This window comes from Schistocerca nitens, chromosome 12 (genome assembly GCF_023898315.1).
Source record: "Schistocerca nitens isolate TAMUIC-IGC-003100 chromosome 12, iqSchNite1.1, whole genome shotgun sequence".
NCBI lineage: Eukaryota > Metazoa > Arthropoda > Insecta > Orthoptera > Acrididae > Schistocerca > Schistocerca nitens.
Window position 1 is genome coordinate 105,157,319 of NC_064625.1, and position 15,495 is coordinate 105,172,813.

Sequence of the window (15,495 nt, forward strand, 5' to 3'; positions counted from 1 at the left end):
CTTCTGCCTTGGTGCCAATGATGGTCGTATGCGTGTTTGGCGCCGTGCAGGTGAGCGCCACAATCAGGACTGCATACGACCGAGGCACACAGGGCCAACACCCGGCATCATGGTGTGGGGAGCGATCTCCTACACTGGCCGTACACCACTGGTGATCGTCGAGGGGACACTGAATAGTGCACGGTACATCGAAACCGTCATCGAACCCATCGTTCTACCATTCCTAGACCGGCAAGGGAACTTGCTGTTCCAACAGGACAATGCACGTCCGCATGTATCCCGTGCCACCCAACGTGCTCTAGAAGGTGTAAGTCAACTACCCTGGCCAGCAAGATCTCCGGATCTGTCCCCCATTGAGCATGTTTGGGACTGGATGAAGCGTCGTCTCACGCGGTCTGCACGTCCAGCACGAACGCTGGTGCAACTGAGGCGCCAGGTGGAAATGGCATGGCAAGCCGTTCCACAGGACTACATCCAGCATCTCTACGATCGTCTCCATGGGAGAATAGCAGCCTGCATTGCTGCGAAAGGTGGATATACACTGTACTAGTGCCGACATTGTGCATGCTCTGTTGCCTGTGTCTATGTGCCTGTGGTTCTGTCGGTGTGATCATGTGATGTATCTGACCCCAGGAATGTGTCAATAAAGTTTCCCCTTCCTGGGACAATGAATTCACGGTGTTCTTATTTCAATTTCCAGGAGTGTATATTGACGAAAAGCACTCTGATCATTACGATATCTCCATTAGAACAGCATCTGCTGTCTATCCCATCAAACAACCGCATAAAACATGGAACAAGCACTCTCCACTACGACTTCTCGACAAGAACTTTTCACTACGACATCTCAGCAAGCACTGACTACTACGAGTTCTCGACAAGCACTGCCAGTGGAGGCGGCTGAATAATACTCTTTGGCGCAATCTCTGGCGCTGTGGCTCAGTGTAGCCACCTTTCAAGTTGTATTAGGGGAGTAGCGTGTCAGAATGTGTGGACAAATGCCGCGCGGGATTAGCCGAGCGTTCTAAAGCGCTGCAGTCATGGACTGTGCGGCTGGTCCCGGCGGAGGTTCGAGTCCTTCCTCGGACATGGGTGTGTGTTTTTGTCCTTAGAATAATTTTTAAGCAGTGCGTAAGGTTAGGGACTGATAACCTTAGCAGTTAAGTCCCATAAGATTTCACACACATTTGTGGACAAATCATCAGCTCCCTTTTGTTGCGTCGAGTTAGTGCGCACCCAACGACAGGCAGTCCAGTTCCATTAGCGGACTGCTGTCAAGGCTTCCTGGGGCAATACCGAGCGAGGTGGCGCAGTGGCTAGCACACTGGACTCGCATTCCGGAGCACGACGGTTCAAACCTCGCGTCCGACCATCCTGATATAGCTTTCCTGTGATTTCGCTAAATCGCTTCAGGCAAATGCCGGGATGGTTCCTTTGAAAGGGCACGGCCGACTTCCGTCCCCGTCGTTTCCGATTCGTGTCAGCGAGTTCTCTGAATCACACGCAGGTACTAACGTTTGCGACGTCACGAAATACTGCCAGTATTGAGCAGCTGTCACGATGGTCAAATAGTTGGAGAGACACTCTACCCACTGACGTTTGTCTGTTCTCTGTATATCTTGTAGTTTATCCACAGTTAACTTCTGAAACACTGGAGGTCATAGGCGCTTGTCGTCTCCTGTAATCTGGGGCACAGAATTCTCTTACAGGCTGACGGGAAAGTATGGCTATTCTTTGGCACACCGCTGATTTCGGCGTCGTCCTACATTCAAAGTGGATGTGAAGCTCTAGAGAACATTGCCGTCCCTTCCTGATACAGATTTTATTGCTCAACAGAGAGACATGCTAGCGCGTGAATTCCGGTACCTATGTTGTTATGGTCTTCAGTCCAGTTAGTTGTTTGATGCAGTTCTCCATGTTACTCTATCCTGTGCAACCTCCATCGCTTCCCGCGCCCGGGTTCGATTCCCGGCGGGGTCAGGGATTTTCTCTGCCTCGTGATGACTGGGTGTTGGGAGATGTCCTTAGATTAGTTAGGCTTAAGTAGTTCTAAGTTCTAGGGGACTGATGACCATAGATGTTAAGTCCCATAGTGCTCAGAGCCATTTGAACCATTTTTTGCAAGCTCCTTCATCTCCGAGTACTACTGCAACATACATCCTTCTGAATCTGCTTAGTGCATTCAGCTCTTGGTCTTCCTCTACGATTTTTACCCTCCACGCTGCCCTCCAATACTAAATCGGTGATCCCTCAGAACATGTTCTACCAACCGATCCCTACTTCGTCAAGTTGTGCCACAAATTTCTTTTCTCCCCAATTCTATTCAGTACCTCTTCATTACTTAAGTGATACACCCATCTGATCCCCAGTATTCTTCTGTACCACCACATTTAGAAAGCTTCTAATCTCTTCTTGTCCAAACTATTTATCGTCCGTGTTTCATTTCCATACATGGCTACTCTCCATACAAATACTTTCAGAAACGACTTCCTGACACTTAAATCTATACTCGATGTTAAAACATTTCTCTTCTTCAGAAATGCTTTCCTTCTTGCCATTGCCATCCTACATTTTATATCCTCTCTACTTCGACCATTTTGGTCCTCAAATACAAAACTCGTTTACTACCTTAAATGTCTCATTTCCTAATCTAATTCCCTCAGCATCACCCATTTTAATTCGACTACATTCCTTTATCTTCGTTTTGCTTTTGTTGATGTTCATCGTATATCCTCCTTTCAAGACACTGTCCATTCCGTTCAGTTGCTCTTCCAGGTCCTTTACTGTCTCTGACAGAATTACAATTTCATCGGCGAACCTCATTTATTTCTTCTCCATGGATTTTAATACCTACTCCTAATTTTTCGTTTCCTTCACTGCTTGCACAATATACAGATTGAATAACATCGGGGATAGGCTAAAACCCTGTCTCACTCCCTTCCCAACCACTGCTTCCCTTTCATACCCCTCGACTCTTATAACTGCCATCTGGTTTCTGTACAAATTGTAAATAGCCTTTCGCTCTCTGTATTTGACCCCTGTCACCTTCAGAGTTTGAAATAGAGTATTCCAGTCATCATTGTCAAAAGCTTTCTCTAAGTCTACAAATGCTAGGAAGGTAGGTTTACCTTTCCTTAATCTGTCTTCTAAGATCAGTCGTAGGGTCAGTATTGCCTCACGTGTTCCAACATTCCTACGGAATCCAAACTGATCTTCCCCGATACCTACTGCCAGCATTACATTAACAGTCTGCAATGTACATGCTCAACATACGTCCCCATTTTCCACAAAGATGACTCGGTCTCCTACTGTATAACTTACTGTTAATGAGAAATTGCCAACTTTCCGAATGAGCTAAGTCTACAGCGGAGTAAATCAGGTGAAAATTAACCTCCCGACACTCTCGAAGATAGGTGCATGTTGGGCCAACATCGTGTACGTGGTCAACCTCAAACACATTCCATCTGTGGATAAGACGTCCATGTTAGTTGGGCGTGATTTTAGTATCATCTTATGAGCTCTCCAACAAACTATGTTGTCGTACCCACACAGAGCACTATTCTCCCCTGAATTATGTCAAGCCTCCCACCCAACTTTCGGCGTGTGGCAGATGGAGTGATATTCTGAAGGAAATCGTTGTCACAGGAGTGTGGGGCGTCACAACGCCGAAGCTTTTGAGATCCCAAAGACGTCTAGTGCGACCACAGACCGCCATCTAGTGCTCAAGTAAGACCACATTCAGTTGGAGCGTTTCGCGTCATTGGCCAGGAGGCCCCTTATGGGGCAGGTCTGGCCGCCTTGGTGCAGGTCTTATGACATTCGACGCCACATTGGACGACCTGCGCGCCGGATGGCGATGAAATGATGATGAAGACAACTCAACACCCAGTCCCTGAGCGGAGCCGCGAATCGAACCCGGGCCCTTTAGAACGGCAGTCTGTCACGCTGACCATTCAGCTATCGGGGCGGACTTCAGTTGGAGAATCACAGAACGACTGTAGTAGACATTTAACATCATGGTGGTGCCCTCTGTTGCTGTGTTTATCTTCAACTCATCTATGGATCGATAAAGCAACACTTGTAAAGCGGAAATTCCATTTTATGGCTCTGAGCACTATGGGACTCAACATCTTAGGTCATAAGTCCCCTAGAACTTAGAACTACTTAAACCTAACTAACCTAAGGACATCACACACACCCATGCCCGAGGCAGGATTCGAACCTGCGACCGTAGCAGCCCCACGGTTCCGGACTGCAGCGCCAGAACCGCACGGCCACCGCGGCCGGCTTCCGTTTTATGCTCTAGAAAAGAGAGGGAAACTGAGTCAAGGTAAGGTCGAAAAGATGTCCACTTCAAGAGATGCAACAGGTAGTTGCAGACCTACGAAATCACTAGTGAGCTTGTTCATTAGCTGAATGTATCCCGGGGAAAGAATGTCATCCTAATTCAGTCCTAAGCTGTTAAGGATACTGGGTTGTGATATTCTTCACGGGTTATCAGCCGGATCATGTCGTCATCCAGTCTCACTATTTCGGCGGACCAACTGGCCGCCATCTTCAGGTGCGTTAATGCTCGTGCACTGCCTCGCCAGAACTGTTTATGAAATTCCGTATCACTGTGAAAAGAAGTTGAAGTCTGGATTTATTTTTAAAAAATTTTATGAATTTACTGTATTTACTAGCGATTCATTAAGAACATACATATTTTATAACAGTATATGAGCGTGGAAGTAGTTGCCAGGGAGTAACTGATGAAATCAAAATGAAATTCCTTTTAACAAATGTGAATTTTATTCCTAAAAGTTTTTTTTTAAAACAGATTTAAAATTATAAGCAGAAAGCACCCTCTAAATATCAAGTTACAATTTATTCAGAGGCAGAAAGAAACAAATTTTTGAGTGTATGAGCTTTCGGGCTGAGAACCTTGCCGCTCCCTTTTGACACGGCCGTAATCACGTCCGCTCACAACAACCTCTGATAGACTACACTGGTGCGATCTGCAACACACCAGATTACCTTAAAGTTTTAACAATTCACACAAGCACACAAACTATGCACCCCATAGGAGGGATGGAAACGGTACAAAACACTAACAATTAAAAGATTAACATGCCACCGAAGGTGCAACTTGATTTTAACTTCTAAGAAAAGTCTTACAGTGGAAGGGTGGCAACTTTATATACTAAAATGATCATTTAAATAAAAGCCCATGAAATGCAATCTTAGCCTATATAAAATTATACAAAGCTGGCCAAACATGCTCTACAGTACACATATACCTCCTCTCAAGATGATAGGCAAGCTAAAAACATATTTCGGGAATTAGGCCGTTAAACTTCGAGAAATAAATTCGTTAATACACCGAATCCGACAAACATGACAGAGGGAGCTATTAACGTACGGCATATTGACAGGGAGATTACGGAACAACCCGAACCGCAGGTTGCTCTAACCAGCCCCTACTCCAAAAGCGAAAAACGGACCACCCAATTCATAAATAACCACCTTCCCGCGGGTGGGCAAACGGAGAAGGATAGTGAGATGACCCCAAAACAAAGCGGCTGGTGACCTCACCAAGAAAACAAATAGAATTTAACAAGTAAATGAAACAACATACGACCAATCACTGCCGGTCGCGGTGGCCGTGCGGTTCTAGCGCTGCAGTCCGGAACCGCGGGGCTGCTACGGTCGCAGGTTCGAATCCTGCCTCGGGCATGGATGTGTGTGATGTCCTTAGGTTAGTTAGGTTTAAGTAGTTCTAAGTTCTAGGGGACATGACCTAAGATGTTTAGTCCCATAGTGCTCAGAGCCATTTGAACCATTTGACCAATCACTTAACTTCTAATGAACTACGATTTCTGGCGAAGACCTGGCGCAGCACCCCCAAAACCCTCTCCCGAACCGTCCGCTGCCAGCCGCTTCAACGGACGCAGGAAGGCGCGCCGATCTCCCGTCTCACGGCGTCGCAGCTCGCACCGGCCAGACCGATATCGTGGGTTGACTCCTGTTGCTCTCGTGTCAGCCGCGAAGCCACTACCCCTCGCTATACGGCGCGGCCCACTGGACTCACATGGCGACCTCATATGCGCCGACGCTCAAGGCGGACAAGTCATCTTGTGTCTCAGTGCGCGATCGACCAACCGATCGATCCAACCGCCAATGACCATTGCCTGAGCAAACTCGAGCAGACTGGCGGCTTAACGCGCAGACTCAGATGCAGGAACTAAGCCCCGACCGGGCGACCACTCGTTTAGTTCTCTCACTGCGCCTCAAATTCCGACGAGACACAGACTAGCAAGCTGGGGACGAGAGACTGACCCCAGATTGACCACAGGCTCACCCAGACTGACCAACTGGCCTGGTTTTTTTTTCCTTTATTGTAATTTTGATCACCTCATACAAGGCGGGCTGGCAGCAGCTTAATACGCTGCTCTTCAGCCTTATGGGGTACAATAATATGATATAGGTGACACAGACAATACAAAAAATGGCGGGCAAAGAAAGTAGTTACAAAAAACAAAAAACCGTTCACGTTGGACGATAAAAACACTAACACTTGTTGACACGGCGCACAAAACACGGAGAACGGCGACGGCACATGTGAACAGTTGAGTTGTAACTGCACGAAACACAAAACGAAGCACACACACTAGACACTGATGGCGATGATCTCCGGCACGCGAATGTTCACTATGCGTGTGCGAGTCCGGGGACCTGCCAAGAGAGGAGGAGGAGGAAGGGGAGTGGGAGAGGGAGAGGGAAGAGCAGAGATGCCACGGGCAGGGGAGAAAGGGGGGAGGGAGGAAGGGGGAGCGGAAGCCCGGGGGAAGAGGGGTGGAGGGAGGGGACGGGGGAAAAGGAAAGAGAAGGGAAGGGAAGGGAAGAGAAGGGAGGGAGGGAGGGTGCCTAAAGGAAAGGACACCGGAAGTGGGGGGTGGGGCACGGTCAAAGTTGATAGGAGGAGTAGATGGATGGGAGGAGGACATCATCAGGGAGGGGAAACTGGCGGAAGCCACCTTGGGAGAGGGTAAGGAGGGTGGAGAGATGGAGACCAGGTGGGACGTGGACATACAGGCGCGGCAGCAGGCGGGGGTGGGAGAGGATTGGGGAGACGAGCGGGTGAGGAGGATCGAGTTTGCGGGAGGTGTACAGGATCCGTATCCTTTCAAGGAAAAGCAGGAGGTGGGGGAAGGGGATGAGATCGTACAGGATCCGCGTAGGGGAGGGGAGACGGATGCGATAGGCAAGGCGGAGTGCATGGCGTTCAAGGATTTGGAGGAATTTATAAAAGGAAGGGGGGGGCGGAGGTACAAGCTGGATGGGCATAACAAAGGATAGGGCGGATGAGGGATTTATAAGTGTGGAGGATGGTGGAGGGGTCCAGACCCCACGTGCGGCCGGAGAGGAGCTAGAGGAGACTGAGTCGGGAGCGTGCCTTGGCTTGGATTGTCCGGAGGTGGGGAGTCCAGGAGAGGCGACGGTCGAGGGTGACGCCAAGGTACTTAAGGGTGGGAGTGAGGGCGATAGGATGGCCATAGATGGTGATGTAGATATCAAGGAGGCGGAAGGAAGGGGTGGTTTTGCCTACAATGATCGCCTGGGTTTTGGAGGGATTGACCTTGAGCAACCACTGGTTGCACCAAGCGGTGAACCGGTCAAGATGGGATAACTGGCCTGGCTCATAGCGGCCCTTAAATACACGTGAACAGGCTACTTTTCCCCTTTCCCACCAGAGGGAGACACCAAAGCTGCGATTGCCACAGCGGCGCCACCGCCAGAAGCGAAGGGCGACTGCTTCACACAATGCGCTGAGGCGCACTCTTAGCAATTTTTACCACGGCTCAGAAGTATATTGGTCAAACTATTCGAACTATTCAGGACTGGTGTGGCGAACATCATCGGCACACTCGGTTGTTCCAGCCTGAGAAGTCGGCAGTGGCGGAACACTGCCTTAACGAAGGACACAGAATTATGTATGTCAAGACACGATAGATCTCACCTGCTTCTCGCTATTGGTAATGTGTTCTTAGGGAATGCATTGAAATTATATTATCAAGTAATATTATTAACAGGCATAAAGGTTTTCCTCTAACAAGCGAACCTCCCCATCGCACCCCCCTCAGATTTAGTTATAAATTGACACAGTGGATAGGCCTTGAAAAACTGAACACAGATCAATCGAGAAAACAGGAAGAAGTTGTGTGGAACTATGAAAAAATAAGCAAAATATACAAACTGAGTAGTCCAAGTGTTAGATATGCAACATCAAGATATATATAAGCTGAGGAGCGCCCGTGGTCACGTGGTTAGAGTGAGTAACTGCGGAACGAGAGGTCCTTGGTTCAAGTCCTCCCTCGAGTAAAAATTTTACTTACTTTGTTTTCGCAAAGTTACGATCTGACCGTTCATTCATTGACGTCTCTGTTCACTGTAATATGTTTAGTGTCTGTGTTTTGCGACCGCACCGCAAAACCGTGCGATTAGTAGACGAAATGACGTGCCTCTCCAATAGGAACCGAAAACATTTGATCGCAAATTCATAGGTCAACCGATTCCTCCACAGGAAAACACGTCTGAAATATTCTATACGACACTGGTGACGGCATGTGCGTCACATTACAGGAATATGTTGTCGACCCACCTAACTTGCGCACTTGGCGAATGGGTAAAAAGATTCTTCTACCTCGCCCGATTTAGGTTTTCTTGTGGATGTCATAATCACTCCCAAAAAAGTGATGAAAACATAAGAGTTTGTCACATAAACGGCAACAAATGAATGCAACAGTTTCACAGTCGCACAGTTTTCCCTGTGCTCTGTCAAAACATACGTTTTTAACGTTTTCAAGTTTTTCCGTGTGTAGACCGTCAAATCCTGCATGTGTCCAAGCAAATCTGAACATGTCCTGGAATTTTGGAGAGCGAAGTTGATCATGTCTGAGTGCATGAACTTTGATAATTGTCTGAAAATAAAAAATTAAAACTTTTCACTCGAAGGAGGATTGAACCAGGGACCTTCAGTTCCGTAGCTGCTTACGGTAACCACGGGACCACGGTGCTCCTCAGTGTACACGTACCTTGATGTGGCTTATCATGCACACGGACTACTCAGTTTGCATATTTCGCTTATTTTTTTCATAGTTCCATACAACTTCTTCCTGTTTTCTCGATTGATCTGTGTTCAGTTTTTCATGGCCTATCCCTGTGCCAACTTATAACTAAATCTGAGGGGGGTGCGATGGGGAGGTTCCCTTGTAAGTAAGATATGGAATCCGATTTTGTCCGACATTAAATAACAACGGTCTTCTTTTCGATCATTGGATTCTTCCAGCTAGTGCTGTTGCGACTTATCGTTTCTGCCGTCTTCTCCCACCGGCGCGCTGCATGTCTACTTGCCTCCAGGAGGCGCTGGCCATCATCTCCCGCACGCGCGGTGCTCTGTCCGTGGTGTATAAAGGCTTCCGTCGTTGTGGCTGAATTCAGTTCTGGGGAGGCAGTGCACGAGCATTAACTCACCTGAAGATGGCGGCCAGCTGGTCCGCCGAAATATTGTGTCTGGACGACGACGTGATCTGGCTGCGAACCCATGAAGAATATCAGCAGTTATTACGCCAGGGAAGTCTATGAAATCATAGTGGGTTGTGCTGGGAAATTTGAGTGTGTTTAAGGAGGCTTCCCGTATTCACCTCGTTACGTGTTGGCCTGGGTTACTCTTTCTGTAAATAAAAAAAACTTAAATTTCAAGACATACTTTTATTGAATCTCTTATTATTATGTCAGTGAACTTAAAAAAAATTTAAGACACCAAAAGAATGCGATAACTGAATTAACAGTATCAGATGAGAAGTTTTGTAAGCAAAAATATTCTTAAATTGAATACAAATTTTTAATGTTTATTTCCTGTCTCTTTAATTTTGGGCGTGTTAATCACAGACAGTTCTGCTGGCAATTTTTATTTTCTGATTAAAAAATGGCACTTTTAGAATATTCCCCCTCTTGCGGATGCCTAAGCAGCAGGTACTTACAATTGATCAGGGTGTCAACTACACAGGCACGCGTGTGTCCTTTGGATGAAGGTGCTGATGAGACTGGCTGTGTGTGTTCCAGACCGCTGGCCGCGCGCGTGCAGTGAGTGACAGAGAGAGAGACAGCCAGCCAGAGAGGAGGCACCCCAGCAGGATGCGGCCCGCCCCCACGCTCTCCGCCCTCGCCGCCTCCGCCTGCCTGCTGCTCATCGCCTCCAGGCACAGCAGCTTCGTCGACTCGGCGCCCGTCGACGAGCCGCCTCGTCAGCAGTCGCAGCCCCACTCCGGTAAGCTCTGGCCGCCTCTGCGCGGGTTGGGTTGGGTCGGCCCGTATACAGCGCGCGCCGCCGCATTTCACTTCATAACGCCGCTACTCACAGCAACAAAGGAATGAACCCTCAGAAATACGGGGTGTGTGACAACAGTACGAGACTGGCAACACCGCGAGCGATCTGGCAACGCTGTCTCCTTCTGCTTCGGCAGACCGATGTGTTCACCCCTTCCAGAAGCTTAAGCCCAGCCTATACGTAATGTTTTGTCGTCAGTCTTGTGTGCTCATGCAAAGCTGGCAACAAGACTGACGCAAATCACGCAGCTGCAGGGTGACAATTACCGAGCTATATGAAACAAAATATATTAAAAAAACTAAAAACCCACCTCGATTCCGAAAAAATCACCTAGTGTTAACCCAGGTTTCGGCGTAGATAACTACACCTTCTTCAAAACAACAATGAAACCCACAAGTGCCTAAGAAGCCCTTTGTCAATGATTAAAAGAACACCATAGCTATACATTTATAAACGAAAACGAAAGGAAAACACAAACGGTACATATGTACAAACTCATGCACACTAGGTGCTTTTTTCGCAATCGAGGAGGGTTTTTAGTTTTTTAATACGAGGGGCGTTCAGAAAGTAAGCTCCGATCGGTCGCGAAATGGAAACGACTATGAAAATCCGATAAAGCTTTGCACAGATGTGTTGGGTAGTGTCTCTAGTATAACCCCAGTTAGCATCACGTCGCTATTCTCATTTCTGAGCTCGCAGTGAGTGCGTAAAGATGTCTAGAAAATAGTGTCTGCCGCCAAGTACGAGGGCCTGGTGAGAAATTTCGCCTGAAGCTATGCAGCTAACATTACATAACTGTCGTGCTGTTTCTTCTTCAAGACAATTCTCAGCCGCATTCTGCAGGGGCAATGAAGATGCTCCTGCATCGTTTTCAAATGGAAATGTGAGATTACCCACAATACAGTCCGCAATTGTCTCCCCCTGAGTTTCATCTCTGGTCACATGAACCGCTGTCTTTGAAGACAACATTTTGACACAGACAACGAGGTGTAGGCCAGCGTGGAGAATTGGCGGAAAGCACTGGCGGCTGCCTTCTATGATGAGGCTACTGAAAAGTTGGTACAACGCTACGACGAATGTCTGAGTCAGAACGGCGACTACGTAGAGAAGTAGCTGAAAGGTGTAGCTAATTGTTACAAGTAAAACATTTCTGATGTTCACTGTGGTTTCAATTTGGCAATCAATCGGAGCTTACTTTCTGAACAGGCCTCGTATATTAACCAACTATTGCTGACGCACTGCGATGTTCAAGGTTCTGAAACAAAATAGTAATAACTTCTGAACTGTTTGCGTTAGCACGTTCAAAATCCACGGCTGGTCACGGGGCATGGTGGGAATCACACTCATGCTCATAAATTAAGGATAATTGCAGAATGTGGTGCCACACAACGTGGCACTAAACAAAACTGGCTCTAATAGCATAGGCACATAGGGAACACACACGACACAAATCTGTAAGTCCACGGTATTGGGGTTAAGTTTAGAAAACTGTCCTGAAACACATGTGCTGTTTCCTGCGCATATACCCCGACATCAGTATGGTATATGATCACCATGCACACGTACACAGGCCGCACAACGGGTTGGCATACTCTGGATCAGGTGGTGGAGCAGCTGCTGGGGTATAGCCTCCCGTTCTTGCACCAGTGCCCGTCGGAGCTCCCGAAGTGTCGTAGGCGTTTGACGACGTGCAGTGATAGGTCGACCGAGAGCATCCCAGACGTGCTCGATGAGGTTTAGGTCTGGCGAACAGGCAATTCCCTCCATTCGCCTGATCTGTTTCAAGTACTTCTCCACGATGGTAGCTCAGTGGGGCCGTGGGTTATCAGGAGGAAGGTGGGACGCACTGCACCCCTGAAAAGGCGGACATACTGGTGCAACATGACGTCCCGGTACACCTCACCTGTTGCAGGTAATCTGTCAAAGACATGCAGGACTGTACGTGCACCAATCATAATCCCACTCCACACCAACAAATCACGACCTCTATACAGGTCCCTTTCAAGGACATTAAGGGGTTGGTACGTGGTTCCTGGTTCACACCAGATGAAAACCTGGTGAGAATCACTGTTCATACTGGACTCGTCCGTGAACATAACCTGGGACCACTCTTCCAATGACCACGACCAGTGACTGGCAAGCGCTACAAACACATTGAATTGCTTAACTTTTTTTGAGAGACGCAATAAGTAATTGTTGCTGGCCACGAAAATTAGAAGTGATTTTTGTTACTTAACTATTTTTCATTACAGCTGGATCCCCTAGCGTTACTGAGAGTAGAAGGGCAGCAGCGCGGAGTTAGAGTGATAATAGTGACGTTGGTTTACAGGCATAGAATTGTCGGCAGTTTTGTGTGTACACAAAGCTCGAGCCCAACAGTCTTTTTGCGAATTTGTCAAACTTCATTCATTTCATCCAAGACTGTCAAATTTCAACCGCAAGAAACGCTTTATTTAACGAATCTGGCATGATCGTGCAAGGCTGACGACAAAACGATACGTGTAGACGAGGCTTTAGTTAGAATTTAAGCTCGATACAGCCATCACGTGATTTTTGAGAGCGCCATCAGTGGAGATGTGTTTGTGTTGTGTATTACGAGAATGGTTCAAATGGCTCTGAGCACTATGGGACTCAACTTCTGAGGTCATTAGTCCCCTAGAACTTAGAACTACTTAAACCTAACTAACCTAAGGACAGCACACAACACCCAGTCATCACGAGGCACAGAAAATCCCTGACCCCTACGAGAATGGGACAGCGAAATTTAGAGAAATGTTATGCAATCAAATTTTGTGTTTAACTTGGAAAATCTGCAAGCGTGGCTTTCGAAAAGTTGGAACGGCCCTAATGGGGAATATTCCTTATCTAGAGCACAAGTTTATCGACGGCATAAATCGTTTTTGGGTCCGCCCCCGGTAGCTGAATGGTCAGCGTGACGGATTGTCAATCCTATGGGGCCGGGTTCGAATACCGGCCGGGTTGGGAAATTTTCTCCACCCAGTGCTGTCCTCATCATCAGTCTATCATCCTCATCGACTGCAGGTCGCCGAAGTGGCGTCAGATTGAAAGACCGGAACCCGGCGAACGGTCTGCCCGACGGGGGGCCCTAGCCATACGAACAAATCGGTTTTGGAAAGCCGGGAACACGTTGAAGACGAATCTCGCTCAGCGAAACCTTCAGCTTCAAAAAGGTCTGACGCTTAACAATAAATATGAGGGGTGACCTGTTAATCACTTCCATCGTACATAAAATTTTGACCGAAGATTTGCATATGCGAAAGGTATGTGACAAAATGGCCAAACTGGTGCCGAAAAAACTCAGGGCTGATCAGTAAGACAATCGAAGAAACGTGTGTGTTAATTTTCTTGAAAGGATTACCAATGGCAACGAATAGGTCAGCAGTGTGACCACAGGTGATGAATCCTGGATTTTTTAGTACAATCCTGAGACGAAGCGGCAAAGTGCGGAGTGGCGCACCGAGACTACAGGTTAGGTTAGGTTAGTACTTCTCAAGCAAAAACGTCGAATGAGCAGATAAAAGATCAAAGTAATAGTGATTTGACTTATTGACAAGAGTATCGTGCATAAAGGATCTGTTAATCTAGGACAAACTGCCAGTGAAGTTTTTTACAGACATGTCCCCTCATACGGTCAGGAAAAGAATGAATCGACTGGACTGGATGTTGCAGAAAAGTGGATGCTGCTATCACAACTCCCATTGTCACACAGCCACTTTCATCACGGAATTTTTTATCTATTAAGGCATTCCTGTTGTTACACATCCCTCTATTCATCTGATCTGAGTGCCTGAGACACTTTTCTTTTCCCGAAGCCTTTCAGTGCTGCTGCCAACACTGGGAACGACGACTCCGCAAGCGTACAGCTGTCCAAAGCAACTACTTTGAAGGAGACGATTTTGCTGTTTGAAAAATGTAAGAGCTTTGGCAGGCAGAAAATAAGACTCACTACTTTTCTCACACACGTCGTACACTGCACAACACAATTAAAGTACCACATTCTCGTTCCCGGTAATTGTATCCCATTGTGACGTAGAAGATTCAAATTTGCTTCAAAGGTGACTAAGAACATCCTTTGTAATGTTCCGTACGCGTGGCGCTGTGCGAAGCTCACAGGGGCTCCGCGATGTTTTAAACAGCAAGGTGTCTACACTTGCGTAGTAAACAAGACAAAGCTTAGAAGTTCATCTGTGTAAGATGACTCTTTTTTTCCGGTCATCAGTCTACTGACTGGTTTGAAGCGGCCCGCCACGAATTCCTTTCCTGTGCTAACCTACGTTCTCAATTATTTGCTTGACGTATTCCAATCTCTGTCTTCCTCTACAGTTTTTGCCCTCTACAGCCCCCTCTAGTACCGTGGCAGTCATTCCCTCATGTCTTAGCAGATCTCCTATCATCCTGTCCCTTCTCCTTATCAGTGTTTTCCACATATTCCTTTCCTCTCCGATTCTGCGTAGAACCTCCTCATTCCTTACCTTATCAGTCCACCTACTTTTCAACATTCGTCTATAGCACCACATCTCAAATGCTTCGATTCTCTTCTGTTCCGGTTTTCCCACAGTCCATGTTTCACTACCATACAATGCTGTACTCCAGACGTACATCCTCAGAAATTTCTTCCTCAAATTAAGGCCGGTATTTGATATTAGTAGACTTTTCTTGGCCAGAATTACCTTTTTTGCCATAGCGAGTCTGCTTTTGATGTCCTCCTTGCTCCGTCCGTCATTGGTTATTTTACTGCCTAGGTAGCACAATTCCTTAACTTCATTGACTTCGTGACCATCAATCCTGATGTTAAGTTTCTCGCTGTTCTCATTTCTACTACTTCTCATTACCTTCGTCTTTCTCCGATTTACTCTCAAACCATACTGTGTACTCATTAGACTGTTCATTCCGTTCAGCAGATCATTTAATTCTTCTTCACTTTCACTCAGGATAGCAATGTCATCAGCGAATCGTATCATTGATATCCTTTCACCTTGTAGTTTAATTGCACTCCTGAACCTTTCTTTTATTTCCATCATTGCTTCCTCGATGTACAGATTGAAGGGTAGGGGCGAAAGGCTACAGCCTTGTCTTACACCCTTCTTAATACGAGCACTTCGTTC

The 15,495-nt window shown here is 47.1% G+C and overlaps 1 protein-coding gene across 1 annotated transcript in view; it reads left to right on the forward strand.

The window, feature by feature from the left end:
- The window catches only part of LOC126215147 (uncharacterized), a 393,554-nt gene that overhangs the window by 45,158 nt on the left and 332,901 nt on the right, over positions 1–15,495 (forward strand). The window contains exon 2 of the mRNA XM_049941808.1: positions 10,105–10,309. Coding sequence (XP_049797765.1) covers positions 10,177–10,309 — 133 coding nt within the window. The 5' untranslated portion in view covers positions 10,105–10,176. The remainder of the gene's footprint in view (positions 1–10,104; positions 10,310–15,495) is intronic.